We start from the raw sequence: 22126 nt of genomic DNA on the forward strand, positions 1-22126 counted from the left end.
ATACATATGAGCATTCAAATGTCCATACATCACACACGAGTTAGTGATAGAGTGAACTGATCTCATTATCTGCCAAGCAGGTAACTTTATTGAGAGTTGTGGTTCTTCAGGCAGGTCATGTTTTCTTTATGGCCTTGTGAGGAGCGGGGTTGTCCTGCTCTGTGGGACTGCAGCTTCTGCCCTTCAGCCTGTTTAAACGTGGTCTGCATGTATGACATCAGCATCTTCAGCAGGTAACTCTCCAGGACACCTGGAGACAGAGCAGGAAGGTAGTGAGAGAAGGAGAAAGAGCTCTTCATATCAGTTAAATCCTAACACTTTAACTGTGCTGAAGTAACACCCAGAGCAGTGTAATGGCAAATGTACCAATAAACTGGGTGACGTTATCATCTGTGAGCTCGGTGATGCCACCCAGCTGGTTCCTGAGGGGCGTGGGGTCGCAGTTCAGCTGTGTGAAAAGATCGGAGATAGCACTTTTCTGCTCAGCTAAGACCTTACACATGTTTGTGCTTTTATCCTCGAGAGTGTTGGCTTTCAAACGCTTCAACTCCAGCTCAGCCTGAGAGAAACACAGCAAGAAGCACACACGCATACACACACACACACACACACACACACACACACACACACACACACACACACACACACACACACACACGCATATATCATTTTAGCTGAGCGACTGGGTGAGCCTTAACATTACTCCACCTCACCATGGGTGATGATGTTGACCAGGTTCTTATAGTCAAGGCTCTCCAGTACATTTGGGGGGACGGGGACATAAAATTATTCTGCCGTGAACGTGAAACCCAGTAACTCTCAGCAGTGTCCATACCTCCAGTTCCTTCAGCTGGACCTCACACTTCCCCTCAAACTGCAGCTCCTTCAGTTCCAGCTGCTCTATCTCCGTCTAATGAGCGCAGGACACAGTGAGTCATGTAAACAGGTGGCCCGTTTGTTGGGGCACCATGCAGCTGAAACGTTTTAAGGTTTGGATACCAAACATTCCACATTCAAGTGTAGATTACCAGAGTGTATGAAAAGGCAGTAAACTTAGCACTGCACTGCTAATCATTGGGCCTGTTACTAACAGCCAGGTTCGTGGTTCTTGGTTTTATTTTGGATGTATAAACACAAAGTTGTTCAACAAGTAAAGTGCTTTGAATACTTTTTAAATCAATTGTAAACAGAGGGGGGGGAAAAATGTTCTGCTTGTATAAAATCACAGTGTACAATCCTGCCATCTAGTGGTCACATCCTACACTGCAAGAGAGGAACAGTCAGATCATGAGGTTCAAGCACAAACCTTCAGTTGAGAGCTACGATGCTGTAGCTGCGTGGCCTTGTTGCTTAGCTCATTGATGTAGATTAAGCTAGCAAAGTTCTTCTTCTCATTCTCCACAAACGTACTGGCAATCTGGTGCAGGTCACTCTCGCCCGTCAGCTCCATGATTCGCTGCTTCACAGCCTGGTACGTCTCTGGACTATACCCAACCACACAGGCCTGTTCAGCCTCTGAACCAATGAGAGAGTAGATGGTGATAAGTAAAAAAATAAACAGCCAGATATCACCAAGCTGCTCTTTTGGGATAAAACAGTGAGCTCCCACCTTTGTTTTTGCCGTCATCTTTCTGCACAGGCCGCCTTTCCTGAGATTTCTGCAGCATGAACTTTCGGAGCTTGGTCTCATGGTCATTGACGCGTCTGAGCTCGTTCAGTTCTGTCCATCGTCTTCTGTCCTCTTCACTGTCCTCACCGCGGTCACGTATCTGCATCCGCTTCAGAACCGCCGACCTGTACCACACAGACGAGTGCAAGCACGCACACGTACACACGCACAAGTGTACACCCAAACACACACACACACACACGCATACAAATGTACGCACAACATGCACACACATACACAGAACACATGCAAGCACGCACACGTACACACGCACAAGTGTACACCCAAACACACACACACACACACGCATACAAATGTACGCACAACATGCACACACATACACAGAACACATGCAAGCACGCACACGTACACACGCACAAGTGTACACCCAAACACACACACACACACACACGCATACAAATGTACGCACAACATGCACACACATACACAGAACAGAACACATGAACTAAAGCTACATGTGAAACAAGTCATCTATCTACACATCACCTCTCTTTCTCTCCTCACTGAATTTAATTATAAACACATACACCAATGCACTGTGCTGGCATTATTGTCTGCCCAATTGCCACATACTTTGAAAGTAACTATTGTACTGACAGTAAGCAGAGGGCCAGTAGTCTGACTGCCGTGGGTTTTTGATCACCTCTGGTCATATGCACGGACCGATTTCTCCACAAGACCCTCCATCACATGTTGCTGTTGCTCCAGCTCCCTACTAAGTCGCTGGTACATGCTCGTCATTGTCGCCCTTTGCTGGCGCAGTTGGTCAATGTCATTGCGTAAATCTTGGATCTCAGACATCAGCTTGTCGAACCGCAAGGTGGCCTACAGGATCCGAGTGGATAAGAATAAACTTTTGATATTGATGATGTTTTCTTGCTTTCTGATCTTTTGCTATGGACTGAGCGGTTTAACTGATACTAAGTGAACTTCATCTGAAGGTGAGTGTAACTCCTGTGAGTTAGGAGACATAAAGCAGTGTTTTCCATTCTGGTCATTAGTAATCCCCAGATCTCATCTCCCAGTCTCATCCCCAGATCTCATCTCCCAGATCTCATCTCCCAACTCTACCGAACAAGACTTCGTTGGTCCTGATTGATGGGTGTGCTTTTAAATTTACATTTATGGCATTTAGCAGACGCTCTTATCCAGAGCGACTTACAAAGACTTTCATGGGACAGAGCTAAAATGTGAGCCATCCATGTGTCTCTGTGGACTGGCTGGACAACACTGCCATAGACAGTGGGTTCTACAGATGCTTCTAAAATACATTTAACTCCACAGACAACTCTAACTCTAGAGACAGCTCTCTCTCTCTCTCTCTCTCTCTCTCTCTCTCTCTCTCTCTCTCTCTCTCTCTCTCATGAGCTAAACCTGGTGGACGTGGTCCTCCAGGATGCGCATGTGCTTTATTTTTGTCCTGGGTCTTTTGGCATTGTCGATGTAGCTTCCATTTTGCCTCTCTTTTTCCATAATGCTGTCCTCCTCTTGCTTTATCTGTGGCAACACAACACGGGAATAAAATCGGCAGCTGATTAATTGCAATGAACACATTCACCATTGCAAACAATGACAGGGGTCTGTTGGGATCTGAGGGGTGTGTCGAATTAATGCCCAACTCTACAAATACAAAGAGAAAGAAAACAACATAATATATAACTTTCTATGTGTTAAGTTATGTAATTTAGCTAACCTATAATTATGTAGGCTACTGGAGCAGTCTTAAGCATAGTCTTTCTGTTACTATGTTTAACATTATCAACTACCTGACAACTTTATTGATTCGTAATAGCGTTTTAATACTCACCTTTATGTCCAACCTTGCGATCTGTTTTTTCAGTTTACCAATAAGGCCCAGGTAACGTTCACTCTCCTTCTGAAACCGCTTGTGCTGATCAGACAGTGTCTCTTTCGTTGTTTTTTTGAGGCCACCCATATTCGAGGTCATGGTGTTCACGGATTCCTTTAGAAATGAGCATACATCTACTACGCACTTATACATACATACTTCTATGCATAAATCACTCGCCGTAGCATAGTATCATTAACAACTTTGTCTCATCCACTTAAATTCGCCAAATTCACCTTTTATACATTTAGGTAGGCTATATAATTAATTCGGAATCGTATGCTTCAAAAAAACACCTCACAACGAACATGACGTCAAAACCGAATGTTTTATTATGACACCAGAGTTGTAAATGTGTTCTTGTTGTAACCAATATACTACAGTTCTATAGTCGAATATCATTAGTCTGCCATTTAAAAATCCGTTTAGCCTATGAAATGAGGGTTTCCTATTAAAACCGGACCCCAGTATCGCCAGTACTGTTAACCATTAGAGCTACACCTGTGTAGCCTTCTCGTACGCAAATGTTCATTCTGTTTGACAAAGTAGGATACTCTGGTTGGTTCAGAGTTGTTAAAGGCTGCTGTTCACTTTGTTCAGTTAGGGTTTTTTTAGCCTGGTATCTACGAAATCGACCTGAGGAAGAAATGACATTTCAAGGTGCAGCGACATCTCTCGTCATGAGTTCGGTTAGTTCGCTCTCCACGTCACCGCTGCAGCGGGCTATGATCTATCTGTGTTCCGCGCTGTTCTCCGCCCCACGGCCGTACCACACCTCCACCCTACAGGGTCTTCTTCCGCCACCCGCCCGCCCGCTACTCGCAGGCAAGCGCAGACGGTGAACCTACTACTGCTTGGGGAAAGGTGATAGCGCGAGAACAGACTGTTATTTATATAAATACACCTATAAACAAGTCCAATGATCGTACAACTTTGTCCTTTAACGTGTGCCTCATCCTAACGAGTCTTTAGTTGGTGAATTACAGTAAATCTTTTTTCTTTTTTGTGTTATTAAGGCATGGCCGACATCGACAAGCTCAACATAGACAGCATCATTCAGCGACTCCTGGAAGGTGAGATTGAGAATTATTATGGAAATATAGCGCGCGACCTCCTGACGGTTAATGTCGGTTAATGACGGTTAATGTCTGTTACCTTCTGCCCACAAAGACGCGATGTGAGTCAAACCGGACTGTCCGTTAAATTAGCTTTAGCTAATGCTAACTATCCAGCTAGCTGTAGCTAAGCGAAGTTTACGTCCGTCTTGGCGGTCGCTGGTTAACGTGTGTGGGGGGTTTAACGTGTGTGTGTGTGTGTGGGGGGGGTGTTTGGGTAACTGAGGTAAGCTGAGGTAAATTAAACATTTTAAATGCCCAGCTATTGACCTCATGTAGCTGGCGAGCTTTGTCTTGAAACATGACAGGTTGTGGTAGTATTTCGTATTCACTTGTATTTGGGATTTGTCTACCTTCATAATTCACACTAGCTAGCTGGTTAACTCGGCTGGAGATAGCCTGTTAGCACCGTGACATCAGTGATGAACTGTACACCTGAAGAACCTTGAGCTGATGTGGCTAAACTAGGTGATGTTAACATGGGTGAGCTGTCTAAGGGACGCTCAGGACGGACAGCTAGGGCGCATCATCTGATCTGATCTGGCCTTTCGTTGTTGTTAAATGATGTTATGAAAGTCAGTTGTGTTTGTAGAAGTATTGTAGAGAACAGTCTTAGCTATACAGCTGGTAAGTTAGTTTGTCATTCCTGCCGAGTGTGAAACGACCCACCGTCTCCTTCTGGTTGCCCCGCTTAAGATGATCCCCAAACTCAGGAAATCTAGTAGCCACAGTGGTGAGTCGCTTATCGCCCATTTGTAGTTGTGCCTGTAACCCTGTAATCTCTGGTATTTTACAGGTCCGGGAGCAAGAGATGGTGGTTTGTTGAACCCTGTTTTAAAGAATGTGCTGGAAGCCAATAGTGGCAGTCAGTAAAGGAGTATAGGGTGTGACAACAGCGATGCGCACTCACAGGACCATAACCTATTTGTGGTTTAAAATACAGATTGTCAACATTCCTAAACATTATAAGTAACACATAAATCACTCACAATCTGGCTTTTAGTTCCTAGAACCTTGTTAGTAAATAACGTTACTATTGGAAATAGTATCACTACCATAAACTAAACGTAGTACTTTAAATTGAAGCTTTCAAACATTTACTTTTGTTTCAGTTTGGAGATTTAGAAAATCAAGTAAAAGCACTGGATGTGATGGCTAAGAGGTGATTGGGTGGGTTTCCAAGCAGTGTTGCTTTCATGGCTTACCAGATGAACACTGCCTGTTTGGTGGAGTGGTAGTGCTGTGAGCTGGTAATACCAAGGTCTGGGTTTCGTTGTCGGGGAGCACGCGGAAAAGATGGTAATCTCATCTCATCATCTCGCTGGCTGGATTCTTTTCATAGTTTCTGTTATTATGAGAATGGCCTTAGGAGCCTTAAAATAAACATTAAAAAAATCTTTCATACTCCATCTTCCATGTTAACAGACAAACCATTCAGCAGTCATTACTGTTTCACTGAGCTTTTGTCACAAAAACTCCGTACTGTAAAATAACATAATTCAGTGTGTATGATGTTCAGTGCTTTTCTGTGAAATGTAACTGGCAAAAACATTGCACTGGCAGCTTTAGAAGGTTGCCATGATTTCTCCATGTGCTAGCAGTGCACTTTCGAGATGTGCTTGTGCGTCAGGTCTGTGGTGCGGAGCCCCAGGAAAGTCCCTCACGTGTGTAGCATCACACAGCACAGCCACTCACCCTGCCATCTTCTTTATGACTGCCTTATGGCCCTCACTGAAGCTGGGCCAAGAACCGACTAGTCAATCTTATCTGCTACTTTACTCTTAACACTCTTAACTTGTTTCTTCGGAAGGCTCTTTTGTTATATAACCGTCCTTATGTTGGCCAAGGTTCAATAAGACTGCAGAGTGCCGGACTGTGTGACCGGACATGCCTGGATCTACCCTTCAGTTATTTGTCCACACGTGTGCATGCGAGTGTGTTGTTGAAATGAAGGAAGAAACCATAACAGCTTAAGCTGTTTTACTGGAATCATGCATATGCAAGAAGAGCAGTGCTGGTGTAGACTGGCGTTGGGGCAGGGAGTTTCTTGCTCGCTGGTGCCTCTGTGAGTGGCACAACAGCAGGGCCCTGGGAAGCCCCTACCCACCGCAGTGGTACTCGGGACAGCTGCAGGAACGTCATGAGAACAGACTTAGGAGCCTTTTTAAAAAAAAGAAACCTTCCAAAAATCTGTCGCGCTCCATGTTGTCAGACAAGCCGTTCAGCAGTTACAACTGTCTGAGGAAAGTTCTGGGCCTGTGTTTGTGGGTGACTCGGGGCGGTTGCAGGAACGTTTTGGAACTGATATACAGAAATGTGCATCTCGGAGGCTCGGGCTGTTGTCAGTGTAGGTCCACTAGTAAAGTTCACGCTGATTAGAAACATCCTATTAGCAGATTCCTGTACATATTAATAGGAATTACTGAACATTAAGGAATTATGTCCTTGACCGAACACGGGGGGCGAGATGTGTTCAATAATCCTTTTGCCAATTTGCTGCAAGATTTGGAAAAGAAGTTCATCTCAGTCTGGAGGACACTTATCTAAACAGAGGTTGGAATTTATTGCTACAGCCTGACTGAAGCCCCATAAACTCTTCCTGTGCCAAACTGGGCACAATGTAAATGTTTAGTAGATAAACTGAAGATTGCATATTTGCAAATTTACATAAGGCAGCGCTAGATTATATACAAAGACATGATCAAAGTATACCTTTGCTTAAGCGTTTCATTTGCAGAAAACCTCCACAATTTAACCTCTATTGTTTTTTGTTTAATTTACTAATAAACACCCTGGTTTGTGTGTGTGCTGTATCTCCATAGACTGGATTCCACCAGCCCACACTGCACATGTCCCCATGATCTGAGCATGCGTTTAAGTCTGTGTGGGTGGCCTTTTTCTTTGGCTGACTTCACTGTAATTAAGGCATGTAATTAAGCACTCACAGGCAGTGCAGTTTTGCCAGCGTTTAACAAACAGAATTAAAACAAGGCTGCTCACACTTATGTTGTTCCACATGAATATGTATGAGGGTTCTTGGTCTGGTCGGTCTTAGCCAGACTGGGCTCTGGAGGCCTGCAGCCATCACCACGCAGAACAACCTGACACTGCGTTTTTTTGCTCAAAACGTAGAGCTGCGAATTCTAGACTGCTGACTGTTGGGGGAGTATGAATGCGCATGGAATTTTCACCTCCTCTTGTGGTGGTGATTATATCTGTGGAGATATATCTGCGTGCGTTCATGCGCCCATGCCTAGCTGACTCACAGCGCTCAGAGCCAGGAGGTGCTTTTGGAAGGGACAAGTTACAGTGAAGCTCTCCCAGTTTATGGAACAATGTTGCTTAGCACAGCGCAATGCGATGACGCCGTTGTTGCTGCTTCAGGGTTTAGGTATGTGTGCAGAACCTACCGGAAGGGCGACTCCCCCCTCCTCCCCCACCCCACTTTCGCATGTTTTTCTCATAGTTGCGACACTTTATTTCTTAAAGGCAGGAAACGAATGATGTCACCTTGAGGTCCGGTGAGGTATTCTGTACTTGTTTTTAAGATTAAGGTTTTCAGAGATCTTGCCCTGGGGCGTACATACGGGGGCCATATTTAACCCAGCCATTTGGTGTAGGATCTGTTTCCTCTCGTTAGAATTAAGAAAATGTGCAAAAAAAAAAAACTGGATGGAAATGGATTTTTTCAAATTAACGGCGACTCATCAAGTCGGAGTTGTAGTGGGTAGAAACACGACTACATATTTTTTTCTACCGAAATTTGGTAAATGCGAGCATTTGTGAAACGTGTGGATGGAAACTTTGCACTGCTAGAAAGTCCGGAAGCTTTAATGACATTAACGTTTAAGATTGTTTTTTAAATGCTTTCAGATGGCAAAAGTGAATGTGATGAGATTGAAATCAGTTAGTGGTTATGCCCTGATTGTGCAGCTGTTAGTTCAGGCTGCTTGGATGAGCTGTTTCAGTCTTTAAGAGTGATTCACTGTCAATTGACCTTAAAGGAGTCATTTGCTGCAGGTTTGGGATTACGGTTTGTGCACTGTATAGGTTGTTAATAACTTGCATTGTGGGCATTCACTGTACCGATACAGCCAGAAGAAAGTGATAAAAATTGTAGCTAGTGGAGTAGACACGGTTTTCAAAGAAACAACATTTTGTACAGAGGTCCTTCATCAGTTAAGTAAGCAAAGTCACTGGGCAAGCAGTAAGACGTCAGAACCTACATTATCAACATGTATATTGGGAACAATTGCAGTGTTTCACAGGTCCATATTTTACCTGAATTATTTAGGACATGTGAGATCAGCTTGGAGTTTGTATTTTAATGGTTGGGGAAAGCTGTTTCTGACTGAATAGACCCAGACTGTGGGAAAGAACAGGGTGAAAGGTCGGAGCAGGACAAAGGGCAAAGAGACCCGTATTGTCCCAATAGACTTTTTATTTGGTTTTATTTGGTTAATAGCAATTATGTAATTGTAGTTAAATCAAACAATGCTTGCTCTGTCTGTGTTTCATCATTCTGTGTGTTTGTGATTTTTTCCATCTGCAGTGAGAGGATCAAAGCCTGGTAAGAATGTTCAGCTGCAGGAAAACGAGATTCGTGGCCTGTGTCTGAAATCTCGCGAGATCTTCCTCAGCCAGCCCATCCTGCTAGAGCTGGAGGCCCCACTAAAGATCTGCGGTGAGTAACCCAGACAAGCACCTCGGCCTCTTCCTGTAAGATCTCCACCAGCAGGTGAAAGAACCTTCAACCAGTTTCTGATTTGCTAATTCCGGATAGTGTTGAAATAGTAATAAAATGAACTTGGTTAGTCTGACAGCTGAATTGAACGCCTCTTTGCAGGTGACATCCACGGGCAGTACTACGATCTGCTGCGTCTGTTTGAGTACGGCGGTTACCCTCCCGAGAGTAACTACCTGTTCCTGGGAGACTACGTGGACCGAGGGAAACAGTCCCTGGAGACTATCTGTCTCCTGCTGGCCTACAAGATCAAATACCCTGAGAACTTCTTCCTTCTCCGCGGCAACCACGAGTGTGCCTCCATCAACCGCATCTACGGCTTCTACGATGAGTGTGAGTACAGGCAGTAGTCATGGGTACAGACGTCATTATGGGATGGGATCTTGGGCTAGGATGAAGTGTGACTTCACGAATTCATAAAAATACGGTAAAAAAATTTATCAAAAAGCAGTTCAAACATATTTGATGTTCTTGTTGTATAAAGTGTGCTGCATGGCTCTGCTCGATTCTGAGTGTCCGCTGCATTGCTTAGTGAGGTGTGGGAAAGACACTGTGCTTTCACCTCCATTACTGGCCAATGGTGTAATCATGGCATCTTAGCCAAGGACACCTCAGTGGACAGCTGTACTGACCTCTCCCCAACTGAACAGGGTTTTTATGGGGTGTGACACACTATCGTAAAAAGTCCCATGAGAAGTGAATTATATGATGAAAGGGCAGTCTGTCAGAGCATATTGTACCAACTAATCCTGCATAAGGACTGTGGTTTAGATTATTCCATACTCATCATGCCTGGGCACTGTATACGAGAGTATACCATCCCCACTAATCCCTCCTGACAACTGTGAGAGTATCCCGTACAGACCGATCCTGATAAGCGTGTATGAGAGTATACCATACAGACTGATCCTGATGTGTGTATGAGAGTATACCGTACAGACTGATCCTGATTAGTGTGTATGAGAGTATACCGTACAGACTGATCCTGATTAGTGTGTATGAGAGTATACCATACAGACTGATCCTGATGTGTGTTTGAGAGTATACCATACAGACTGATCCTGATGTGTGTATGAGAGTATACCATACAGACTGATCCTGACAAGTGTGTATGAGAGTATACCATACAGACTGATCCTGATTAGTGTGTATGAGAGTATACTGTACAGACTGATCCTGATAAGTGTGTATGAGAGTATACCGTACAGACTGATCCTGATAAGTGTATGAGATTATACTGTACAGACTGATCCTGATTAGTGTGTATGAGAGTATACCATACAGACTGATCCTGATTAGTGTGTATGAGAGTATACCATACAGACTGATCCTGATTAGTGTGTATGAGAGTATACCGTACAGACTGATCCTGATTAGTGTGTATGAGAGTATACCGTACAGACTGATCCTGATAAGTGTGTATGAGAGTATACCATACAGACTGATCCTGATTAGTGTGTATGAGAGTATACCATACAGACTGATCCTGATTAGTGTGTATGAGAGTATACTGTACAGACTGATCTTGATAAGTGTGTATTAGAGTATACCGTACAGACTGATCCTGATAAGTGTGTATGAGAGTATACCGTACAGACTGATCCTGACAAGTGTGTATGAGAGTATACCGTACAGACTGATCCTGATTAGTGTGTATGAGAGTATACTGTACAGACTGATCCTGATAAGTGTGTATGAGAGTATACCGTACAGACTGATCCTGATAAGTGTATGAGATTATACTGTACAGACTGATCCTGATTAGTGTGTATGAGAGTATACCGTACAGACTGATCCTGCCTGAGAACAGTAGTGCACACTGTGACACTCTGGCTTATGTAATCTCCTCCGGTTCAGTACGAGTGCTCATTAAAGCATTTATGAGCAGTCTTAAATTATGGCGTAGACGTTGGACCATTTTCAGATATGACAGTATGTGTGAGATAACAGACTGTATCTGTCAGAGTGGTTAACCAATATGAAAGATTTACACCTGAGGCTGGAGACGCATTGCTTTGTTATTGAGGTGTGTGTGTGTGTGTGTGTGTGTGTGTGTGTGTGAGTGTGAGTGTGAGTGTGAGAGAGAGTGAGGGAGAGAGCAGAAAGAGAGGGGAGGACCACCAAGGTGATGTGGGAGTTGAGGTGTATTTTTAGATTGTGCTCCTGTCTCTGTAGAGAAAGCTTCCTTCTGCACCACTCAACCCACATGAACGAGTAACACACACACACACACACACACGTTACTGTTTGTCCTGATTAAGTGAGGTTCTGTTTGCAGGTCGAAGGCGCTACAACATCAAGCTGTGGAAGACCTTCACCGACTGTTTCAACTGCCTGCCCATCGCCGCCATCGTGGACGAGAAAATATTCTGTTGCCATGGAGGTGGGCATGGCGTGTGTGTGTGTGTGTGTGTTGTAATTACAGTTCTTATATGAATACAGCATGGAGCTGTGTAACATACACAGCAGTCATTATCTACATATTATATGTACAGTCATTATTTGGAAACCTGAATTATCAGATTGATTCATAAAATAAAATAATAAAGATGTCAGAGCCAAGGTGTTTCAGTTGAGCTCATTACCACCAGGCTGAGTTTCCACCAAACTATACTACATAGATGTTTTCTATAATCTCAGTACATCTGGAATCCCTGAAATACGTCATGATAGAGCAAAGCAGGAGGGTGAAGGCCTTGTGATGCAGGCAGTCACTGACCTGTCCCTCTCTCTCTCTCTGCCTCCCTCTCTCCCTCCCTCCCTCTAGGTCTGTCTCCGGACCTGCAGTCTATGGAGCAGATCCGGCGGATCATGCGTCCCACAGACGTGCCTGACCAGGGTCTGCTGTGTGACCTGCTGTGGTCCGACCCTGATAAGGACGTGCTGGGATGGGGTGAAAACGATCGTGGCGTCTCCTTCACCTTTGGCGCAGAGGTGGTGGCGAAGTTCCTACACAAGCACGACCTGGACCTCATCTGTAGAGCTCACCAGGTGAGGCTCCGCCCCCTGCCTTATGACCTGCCCACTGCCCGGATGGGAAGGGCTGAGCCTCTCGGGATGGGTTATAATCTGCATAATCTTCAAGAGATTAGAGAGCAGTGCTATGTCAGTGCTCCACACTTTTTCAGTAGTATACATGCAGTAGTATACACGCACACACACACACACACACACACACACACACACACACACGCTTGTCTGCTTTGACGTACACATTGCAGCCTGTGACCTTCTTATCAGTTCACCAATCCCATATCCGTGTGATACTGTTTTATGAGGGCACAGTACAGCTCTTAATCGCTCTTGTGTGTTTCCCATCAGTCTGTGTACAGGTGGACGCCCCCCCCCCCCCCCCCCACTGATTGCGTACATTAACCCAGTCCTAAAACAGTGACATTGTTTGTTCCCATCTGTCAACCAGAGACGTTAATAGGGACACGTTAGCTTAGCTTCAACTAGACTCCCCCCCTCCCAACCTGTGAGTTATGTCATGTTACCCATGTTTCTGTGTTATGTTACCAGCTAGATCTGTTCCCACTAATCAGTGCAGAGCCTCCAGGCGTGTGTGTATATACAGTCTGTTGATGTCTGTTGACGTATGTTATCTGGTCTGACACAGTCGCGTATCTCTTATTCATTGGGTGGCACTTCATTATGCAGGATGTTTGTGGTGTTGAGTGCATGCGTGCGGGCTTTCTCCCCAGCATCTTGTGGTCACCTGTGAGCTCATGTCTGTCTCGTTTCTTTCTCCACTCCAGGTGTGAGCTCATATCCGTCTCATCTCTTTCTCTGCTGTAGGTGGTGGAGGACGGCTATGAGTTCTTTGCCAAGCGGCAGCTGGTGACGTTGTTCTCGGCGCCGAACTACTGCGGGGAGTTTGACAACGCCGGCGCCATGATGAGTGTGGACGAGACCCTCATGTGCTCTTTTCAGGTACAAGGCATTATGGGATGTGAACCTCATGTGTTTACAGGTGGGAGACATTAACATGTGTAATTCTTCTAGCACAGGAGAATTAGCACAATAGCGGGGGAGGGGGGGTATGTTGTGTACATAATTATTCCTCAGTCTCATTAATCCCTCTTAAGTTAGTATATGGTACTCATGTATATTTAAATAAAAATATTACAATTAGCTTCTATCGAGAAAGCACTATAAATATTTTTTTCTGAAAGTTTAATTCTGTGTAATTTCTTTTAGACATTGGCAAAAACAGAATTTGAGACACAAACAATGGCATCATGAATCACTTAATTAACTGTAGACAAGCTAAATGGCTTATTCGACCGTGTGTGTGTAGATGTGTGTCTTCTTGCGTAAGATTGTGAGCGTGATGGAAGAGGAAGTGGAGTTTCGCTCTCTCAGCTGCTCTGTGGGGAAATGGGAGTAAAACGGTGGTGTGTGTGAAGGGCAGAACACCACAGCTGTATTTTATTAACTGCTCTAGTATGAGCAGGACGGCGGAACAAAGGGCAGAGGCAGAGAGCTAGGAATGTGTAGCACGGTTAAGGTTGGTGTCTTAGCGTCACAGTATGTATGAGTATGTTAGATGGCATGAGTTTCTGTTTCTTAGTTAATTAACTACTGCTCTTTAATTAAATGTGTTTTACGAAGTGTTGCATACTTGGAGATTGTTAGCAGTGGTGCTAGCTTGTCACTCTCGCCGGGATCTGATGGGGACATTTTCAGACTTCTTGTTGGATGCAACTCAGTGTGGTCCAGGTTCTGTGGGAATGCCGGTACTGTCCCTGAGGTCCAGGACGGTGAACTGAGTCCTCAGCTTCACCAGACGCAGTCCGTTAGCTTTGGTTCTGGTCGCGTAAGCACGTTTGCAGGCCTGCTCAGAGAACCTGGGTTAATCTGTTCCCACATGGTAATGTTGATCAGCTTTACTGAATTAGGAGATTATTATTTTTTTAGCTGTTTACTATTGTTCAATTCTCCTTGTCATGCAGATGAAGATGACGAAAGCTATTTGTGGTCTGTCCTTGGTTGAAGGGAAAACCCAAGAGATTTTAGCACTGCTAGGCACTGCTGCTGATGCACTACTGAACACGCCCCTTTTACCTCTTGGAGCAAAGCTTGCTTTGTTTGACAGTGATGCCACCTGCTGGCCTGCATTGTACCTACAAGCTCAATACATCTCGTCTTCATCAGTCTGCGTTCTATGTATGCACGCGGACGTCCTGTAGAATCTCGTGTGTGTACATCAGGTGGCGATGCAAGTGAACTCTGACCTCACACCACCCTCCCCTCCTCTTCCTCACAGATCCTGAAACCAGCAGAGAAGAAGAAGCCCAGTTCCAGTCGGCCGGTGACTCCGCCCCGCAACATGGTGACCAAGCAGGCCAAGAAATGAGGCCCCACACCACCAGCGATGCGTTTTGGACTTGTCTTTGTTTTCGGCCACCGCAACATCTCTGGCACCAGGATCGCTCGGACTGTTCAGTTAGACTTTGTTATTTTAGTTTCTTTTTTTGAGTGTGTGTTGCGTTTTTTCTGTTTTGTCTTTGTTATCTGCCCTGTTCTTGGACGTGGCTGAGGTGTGAGGCGGAGACACAGGGAGTGTTTCTTCTCTCCCGTTTGGCTTTCTGCTTTTGTTTCGTGTTTGTGGTGTTGTTTTCCGACACTAAAATAGATCATTATTTTTGAATTCGATTTTTATTATTTTCATGGAAACCTTCAGTACGTCAGGATGCCAATTTGAGTTTCCCATGTTGGTTCGTGGGTGTGGGCTGCGCCTCCTCTGTAGCAGGTCCCAGGGAGGGTGTCCGGTGTGGCGGGGAGGCCCTCCACGCCGCTCCACGTTTCTCCTCCTCGCTCCCCAGGTACTCGTTTAAACCACTGTGAACCAATCAGATGTATAATGTATTCACTTTAATATGAAGCACCTCCACACCTGTTTACCTCCGTGTTCAGACGTGCCACACGTGTGCTGTCCTTCCCTACGGCTCCAGTTCCCTCGTCAAGGTTTTGTTTCCCTTGTTTTTGGAAGAGGACAGAAGCCCCATGAATGCACTCTCCATGAAATTATTGATCTGTAGCAGCGTATGAAAGGATGTGTTCAGAGCCAGCTGCGTGAGTGTGAGTGTGTGTGTGTGTGTGTGTGTGTGTGAGCGAGCGTGCGTGCGTTTATTGAAGCGACTTATATCAAGATGAACATCAGAACTCCGTGCTATCTTATCTCTGTAGTTTTTTTTAAACAGGAAGCTTATTTTTAATTACTTTGTTCTTACCTTCTTGACATGAAATTTTAATGGTTTTGGCTCCAGAGGCATTTCTATCAGATATGAGCATGTCAATATATAGGTTTGTCTGGTTTCTCATGAGGACCATTTTCTGTTGCATGCATCTAGGTGTAGCTGTGTAGGGTCTAGACAGGAGGTGGGCTCTCTCGCAGGGCGTGCACTATCACAGCATGTCTTCAGATAATGTAGCGTAACATCAGGTATATCCACGCCTTCAACCTCTGCCTTTGCATTCTGTCCAACATATTTCTTCCTCTTATGTGTCATTCAGACCCACTGTATATACACACGGTTTTGTTTAGTCTCTGCAATAACGGTTTTCCACCTTATGAAGAATTGTATTACTTGCTAAATAAATTGAAGTGGGACGGGGAGGGACAACTCGGTGTGTCTCCTGTTGTGCTTTTATCAACCCGAGTCAGTGGATTCATCCTGCTGTTTCTCACCGTGTTTCAAGTGCAGGTAAAGAGGCAACGTCAACTGGGCTGTGTTCTTCTCATAGATAAATAGTGCCATCTAATGGTACTGCATGGGTCATGGTTACAGTGGTCAAAGAGTACAGCTCCTTTGTCTGAAAAGTAAACGATTTTGTGATTTGTAGGACATTCTATCAAATACATTTACATTTCTTTATTTCTTATATAAACAAATACATTCTGTAATACAATTTAAAAAAATGATTGCAAGGATTTAATTCAAAAACACATCTGTGCAAATCGGATACAACTCCCAGGCCCCACCCACACTGGGCTCACTGGAGTTGTACTCTTAAAACTGAAACACTGGGTATCACATGAGCAAAGCCTGTTGAAAAACTGTGCAGACTCGTTCAGCTCTGAGACCCCTTTACTGAAGCCAGTAGCACACACACCTCTTGGCTCCTGGAAACCCAGACCGTGAAATCGTTAATTCAGCGATTACCCCGTTACTGTTCACTGCATTCCAGCATGTGCTACCTGCTTTAGTAAATCAAGCTCTTTCCACTGTTGGAGCTGGTTGTAATCTACTGGAAGCATCTTTTCCCACAGGACATAAGTGAAATCTTGATGAGGACGTGGTTCTGTGTTTCAAAAACATGCCCTACTGAATGTACACACATACATACAGTAACTGCACAATGGATTGTTTTCATCAGCATACAGGGAATGGAAAACAAATGCCATGGTGTTGGAAGTTTGTTTTGTGAACACTGAACTACACTTCTGAACTGCCATTAAGCTCTTTACATAGAAACCTCTGACTTTCATCTCTAAACGGTAAAAAAAATCCCCAAAACAACTAAGTAAACAGAAATATTTCTGACTGCAGCATCTGTGTGGTGGAAGCCCACAGAGGAGGGGGGAGGGGGGGGGGGGTTCTGAGGAAGGCAGTGTGGTGACCTGGTTCAGCGCATTTAGGAGAAAGTGCTCTAGCGTCCGGGAGGAGGTGGAGGAGGTGTGGTCCAGGGGTTTGTGGGATTTGTGTACATGAAGAGAGCCAGCACGCGTGCAATTGAACGGTTCGCAGACGGGCGACGTTACGCTCTTCTGCTCCATGATTCAGGCCTGGAGTAACTACGCAGCACAGACAAGCCAGCTGCCGCCCTCTGCACTAGCACTAATTAACACGCTCCTCCTGACCCTGTTCACAATAGGCTTGTTAATTACCTGATGGACTGGGAACAAGGAAACTGCTGAAATAGGCAGTGGAGGCAAACTAAATTCAGGATCGTAAAAAAGTGCAGTCTGAAGAGTGAATGTAGGCGTCTCTGGACAAAAAATCATAATGGACACATTTTTGATTAAAACGTAATAGTTCTAGATGGTTCTGACTGGCAGTATATTGCACATTTAACTGCTGCACATGGACCTCAACAGTCTCCTGAGCTCGGTTACTCACGTAGCATTGGCCATAGACATCAACTACAGTGATCTTTACATCCTACATCAGGAATGTTTTCTACAATCATGTAGTTTAGAATTGAGGAGAACTGATGTGGTGACGTTAGGGTGGTGATTGTAGAGGCCTTACAGTGAAAGTAGTTCCAGTTCTAATTTGAATTAGTAGAAAACTGTTTCCGAAGGGGGCTGGAAGTAGCGGGTCCTGTTCAAACCGAGTATTTGAGCCACGTGCGATCTCTAAGTCGCAATAAAACCTACGCCGAAGTCAACAGCGACGTTGGCAGCGAGAGGCTACGCACTTATTGCTAATGTCCATCAACTTGCAAAGCTACATCTTAATTCCCACGTGTTCCCACTTCAGCACACCGTCAAACAAACGGACTTATTGCTTGTGTGAATGATCAAATAGATTATTTCGTATTGCGTAAGCATACATGTGCACCTATGTAACAGGAGTTACATTTAAATCCTTTCAACTTATTACTGGTTTCTTTTCATTAGCTTCTGTGTTAATTACACAGTTGTGTGTGTATTCCACAAACGTGGCTGCATTAGAAGAGCAAACGGAGCACTAATGTGTGTTCAGAGACACAGAGGTTTGTGCTCAGCAGCTCCTGCCTTTGCCACAGTAAGGGATCTGCAGTCTTGGCATTGAGTGTCCTTCACCTGATTGCACAGGGTTGCAGTTTCCCAAACACACTGCCAAACCAGGTAATGAACAGAGTGTTTGAGCGGAGAAATAACCCAACCAACGCTGGCTTCATCTAACAAGCCAAGCTAGCTACCATGACACCAATACTGACCAAGCTTTTTAATGTTTTATGGTTAATTAACTATACCACTGTCGTCCCAGTGAAATCATTCTAATTACCTTTTTAACTGGGTCTGTTAAGTCTAACAGACTGTCTAAAAACTCAGTGGGAATGAACTGTGCTGTGTGGCATAATGTAGGCTAATGTTATAGTGCGCATGTTTTTTATATAGTTACAATTGAATGTGTGTGAATGCAGCTCACACACTGGTTTTGACTCATTCATGCACACAAATGACTCTCCGTTCAGGGTTCAGTACAGATGAGACCGACCACCAAGCACAAATCAAACCTGCTTCCCCACAGTGACTGGCTAGACAGCTTCTAGGTAATATGGCTACTGCCTCTGCCACGTCCAGAACGTCAGCATTATGATATGTGCATGTCCAATATGTTTTCCAAAATGTTAAAGAGCTGGAAAAATGTAGACGAGTGTGATTTCCTTATGTGTCTGAAAAATGCCACAAAATTGCTAGCCTGAAAGAGTTTGCCATTAAACACTGTAAAACAAGATAACTATTTGATAACTGAAATACTGGGTGTGGCGTGAGACTGGTTCAGTAATGCCCACACAGGTTTGGAGTCTTCAAAACTGCATTTAAAAAAATGCCTTTCATCAATGACAGCAGAGGTATCCTCCTCACAACACCTCCCATCAGCACAGGCGCTCCAGCCAATCAGTTTACAGCATGGGCATTTCACACGTATGTGCCCAGAAAGACTTTCTGAGGGGCTGCACCACAATGGCACTCCAAAGCAATTGGTCATTTTTGGCTTATTCGAGTCTCTTCATGGGTCGGGTACTGGACACACCGTCTCTGAGGGGGCTCTGGCATGGTCACCATGCTCACCAGATTCTGGTAGTGTTTCTCAAGGTGACAGTGAAGGGCTCTTGTCATCAGATGACCTCCTGGGATTGTATGTACATGACCCGAGTCCTATTGACTGTTATCAGCCAGAGCTGTGTGTGTGTGTGTGTGTGTGTGTGTGTGCATCAGAGGGAGGTCTCGTTGGTGTGTGGTCGTGACGTCTCCTCCTCCAGCAGGGCAATCCGCTGCTTTAGCATGTGCACCTGAGTCTCGTGTCTCTCCACCATGGCCATCATCTGAGACTCCAGCCTCTTCAACTTGTTCTGATGCTTCTTCTTGGCCTTCTCGTACGCCGCCACCAGATTACTGACAACACACACACACACACACACACAAAACAATGATGCTGCTTTTAGTGGATCACTTTTTTAGTGGATCACTTTTTTAGTGGATCACTTTTTAGTGGATCACTCTCTAGTTGATCATTCTTTTTAGAACTGATTTCTTCAGTCCCACATTAAGTAAACAGTGCTAATGTAACCACTCAGTGAGAACATGTCCGGTGTCGAGTGGCCCTGTAGGTGACAGCAGGAGTCTGTGTGTCAAGTTAAAGCAAAAAAATGCAGTTAACAGCTAGAATCTCCATTCTGCTGTTTGGCCATTGCACTGATGGATGACCAACTCAGAGCAGGAGCGACTCTTTATGTAAAGTCCCTCAATCATAAAGACAGAGCACTTTACTAATCACAGCTCAGCCTCATGCACACATACACACACACACACACACACACACACACCCATTCATTACACTCTCACCACAACAACAAAGACATGTCCCCTAAGGGCTGCTCATCATTATAACTCAGCCATACTGCCCACAAACTCTCTCTCTCTCTCACACACACACACACACACACACACACCAACAAATGTGCTCCATTCAAACAAGAGCACCACTTCGTTGCATGACTGAATCCATAAATTTACCTAGACAGGTTTAAGTGGGCATGTTGTATGCACACGCACCACTAGGGGGCACACTAACTATGGAACAGGAATGATGGGTCAATACCAACAAACCAATGGCAGTTTAAGTACAGACAACTGTGTTTCAGAGACTCCACCTCCAATGTTCTGTACGGTTACAGTGATAATAAAGGCACAGCTTGGTGTTAAGTTAGGATGACTTTATTAACACTGTAACCATACTGTCCTGTAATCTGCGTTTACTACATCAGTGAATATGTTTTCTGAGACTACGTGCTTAAAAGTTCTTAAAAACCAGAATGTCCATCATGCAATAAATAATGATCTCAGCTAATGCAACACAATCACTCAGACAAAGGGCAAAACCACAAAACACTGTGTTAGCTTACTATGCATTCTTGTGCTTGTTTATGACTGTACACAAGATAAACGTGTCTTGGCCAATAAATCTGAAGACTCACTTCTGGACGGCATTAGGTTAGACCTCAACAAAAGCAAGAGGTAAGACTTAAAACCCAATTAACCTCTCTATAGCGTTCAGTATCCCAGCAGGTACAATTACTGTAACACTGTACTACAGAAATACTAATGAACTAAATTCCTGTAGTACTAAAGAGGTGGAGTCAGACAGCAGTAGGCAGCACTGTGAAAGCAGGAGGGCGTGGTCAGTGGGCGTGGTCAATCATCTGTGGGCGTGGTCAGTCGTCAGTGGGCGTGGTCAGTCCTCTGTGGGCGTGGTCAGTCCTCGGTGTTGTGGTACCTGTTGGCTCGCTTGAGGTCGTTGACGAACTCAGCAGACTGCTGGTGACGCACTTCACTGCTCTTGGTTAACCTCTCGAGAGCAGCAACCAGCTCCTGGACCCGACCTTTTAACCTTTTCTCCCTAAGAACACGAACACACACACACACACACACACACACACACACACACACACACACACACACACACACACACACACACACACACTGTTCATCAGCACCACACTGACAGCCACAAAAAATCCAATCAGGGACCTCTAACGAAGTGTGTGTGTGTTTGTGTGTGTGTGTGTGTGTGTGTGTGTGTGTGTGTGTGTGGGGACGAAGGGACCGAGTTAGGACGTCTTTAAGTAATAAGAGTATTTTCTCATTACTCCTAGGGTTATGCAGTATATTGGTAGTGTTTATGAAGTATGTGTGAAGGCTGAAGATGGTGTTCTCACCTCCGAAGAGCGTTGGTGAGCTCTGCTGCCAGGTCGCTGTCGCTGAGCTTCCTGAGCTCTGATGTAGTATTGGCTGCGGAGTCAGTCGAGTCCTGTGGGAATCAGCCCATCATCAGAACCAGAGCCAAACACTCACCCCAACGGGCCAGCCCATCATCAGAACCAGAGCCAAACACTCACCCCAACGGGCCAGCCCATCATCAGAACCAGAGCCAAACACTCACCCCAACGGGCCAGCCAATCATCAGAACCAGAGCCAAACACTCACCCCAACGGGCCAGCCTGTCATCAGAACCAGAGCCAAACACTCACCCCACGGGCCAGTCTGTCATCAGAACCAGAGCCAAACACTCACCCCAACGGGCCAGCCTTTCATCAGAACCAGGGCCAAACACTCACCCCAACGGGCCAGCCTGTCATCAGAACCAGAGCCAAACACTCACCCTAACGGGCCAGCCAATCATCAGGACCAGGGCCAAACACTCACCCCAACGGGCCAGCCAATCAGGACCAGGCAAACCTTCACTCTAACAGGCCAACCATTCGTCACAACCAGAGCCACTGATTCACCATTATAGACCAGCCAATCACAAGGACCAGAACGACTTACGCTCCACAACTGTGCAGCTGCTCTTTAGTAACAGAGTGAAACCCTCAGCCCCAGTAGACCCACTGGCATGACACTCCTCTGAATGAGACATACTTCACTCTTAGTTCACAATTAACACAATATACAGTTCCCTGTTCTCTTTAAAAGGCAGTTGTGAAGACCAGCTAGACAGTGTCTATAT

General features: G+C 45.1%; 3 protein-coding genes across 6 annotated transcripts in view; 1 reads left to right on the plus strand and 2 right to left on the minus strand.

Moving 5' to 3' along the window:
* Positions 1-44: 44 nt before the first annotated feature.
* LOC143518662 (coiled-coil domain-containing protein 63-like) lies at positions 45-4826 on the minus strand. Of its 3 annotated transcripts, none has more exons than XM_077011310.1 (9): positions 4695-4826; positions 3498-3653; positions 3065-3187; positions 2334-2515; positions 1610-1794; positions 1307-1515; positions 836-910; positions 367-559; positions 45-250 (listed from the first exon to the last, which is right to left on the minus strand). In XM_077011310.1, exons 2-9 carry the CDS (start codon positions 3636-3638, stop codon positions 87-89), a joined length of 1272 nt encoding a protein of 423 aa, XP_076867425.1. In that variant the 5' UTR covers positions 3639-3653; positions 4695-4826; the 3' UTR covers positions 45-86. The 3 variants fall into 3 exon arrangements, with proteins under 3 accessions (XP_076867425.1, XP_076867426.1, XP_076867424.1); XM_077011311.1 differs by lacking the exon at positions 4695-4826 and adding an exon at positions 3776-3819; XM_077011309.1 differs by lacking the exon at positions 4695-4826 and having other exon boundaries at positions 46-250; positions 3498-4668.
* ppp1cc (protein phosphatase 1, catalytic subunit, gamma isozyme) lies at positions 4258-16027 on the plus strand. Of its 2 annotated transcripts, XM_077011314.1 has the most exons (8): positions 4258-4403; positions 4556-4612; positions 9207-9338; positions 9501-9731; positions 11677-11781; positions 12166-12389; positions 13197-13331; positions 14668-16027. In XM_077011314.1, exons 2-8 carry the CDS (start codon positions 4558-4560, stop codon positions 14755-14757), a joined length of 972 nt encoding a protein of 323 aa, XP_076867429.1. In that variant the 5' UTR covers positions 4258-4403; positions 4556-4557; the 3' UTR covers positions 14758-16027. The 2 variants fall into 2 exon arrangements, with proteins under 2 accessions (XP_076867429.1, XP_076867431.1); XM_077011316.1 differs by lacking the exons at positions 4258-4403; positions 4556-4612 and adding an exon at positions 4979-5387.
* The window catches only part of mcc (MCC regulator of WNT signaling pathway), a 64063-nt gene continuing 57543 nt past the window's right edge, over positions 15607-22126 (minus strand). The window contains 3 exon segments of the mRNA XM_077010804.1: positions 15607-19512; positions 20894-21016; positions 21336-21427. Of these exon segments, the coding sequence (XP_076866919.1) occupies positions 19332-19512; positions 20894-21016; positions 21336-21427 (396 nt within the window). The 3' untranslated portion in view covers positions 15607-19331.

The sequence above is a fragment of the Brachyhypopomus gauderio genome, chromosome 7, assembly GCF_052324685.1.
Source record: "Brachyhypopomus gauderio isolate BG-103 chromosome 7, BGAUD_0.2, whole genome shotgun sequence".
NCBI classification, from domain to species: Eukaryota; Metazoa; Chordata; class Actinopteri; order Gymnotiformes; family Hypopomidae; genus Brachyhypopomus; species Brachyhypopomus gauderio.

Excerpts from the sequence above, each read along its gene's own strand:
- LOC143518662 (XM_077011309.1), bottom strand. The coding sequence starts at position 3,692 with ATGTATAAGTGCGTAGTAGATGTATGCTCATTTCTAAAGGAATCCGTG. Across the intron at positions 2,516-3,064 it reads TGGAGGACCACGTCCACCAG|GCCACCTTGCGGTTCGACAA; the intron begins GTTTAGCTCATG and ends CGGATCCTGTAG. Across the intron at positions 251-366 it reads TAACGTCACCCAGTTTATTG|GTGTCCTGGAGAGTTACCTG; the intron begins GTACATTTGCCA and ends CTCTGTCTCCAG.
- ppp1cc (XM_077011314.1), top strand. The coding sequence starts at position 4,558 with ATGGCCGACATCGACAAGCTCAACATAGACAGCATCATTCAGCGACTC. Across the intron at positions 9,732-11,676 it reads CTACGGCTTCTACGATGAGT|GTCGAAGGCGCTACAACATC; the intron begins GTGAGTACAGGC and ends TTCTGTTTGCAG. Across the intron at positions 12,390-13,196 it reads TCATCTGTAGAGCTCACCAG|GTGGTGGAGGACGGCTATGA; the intron begins GTGAGGCTCCGC and ends TCTCTGCTGTAG.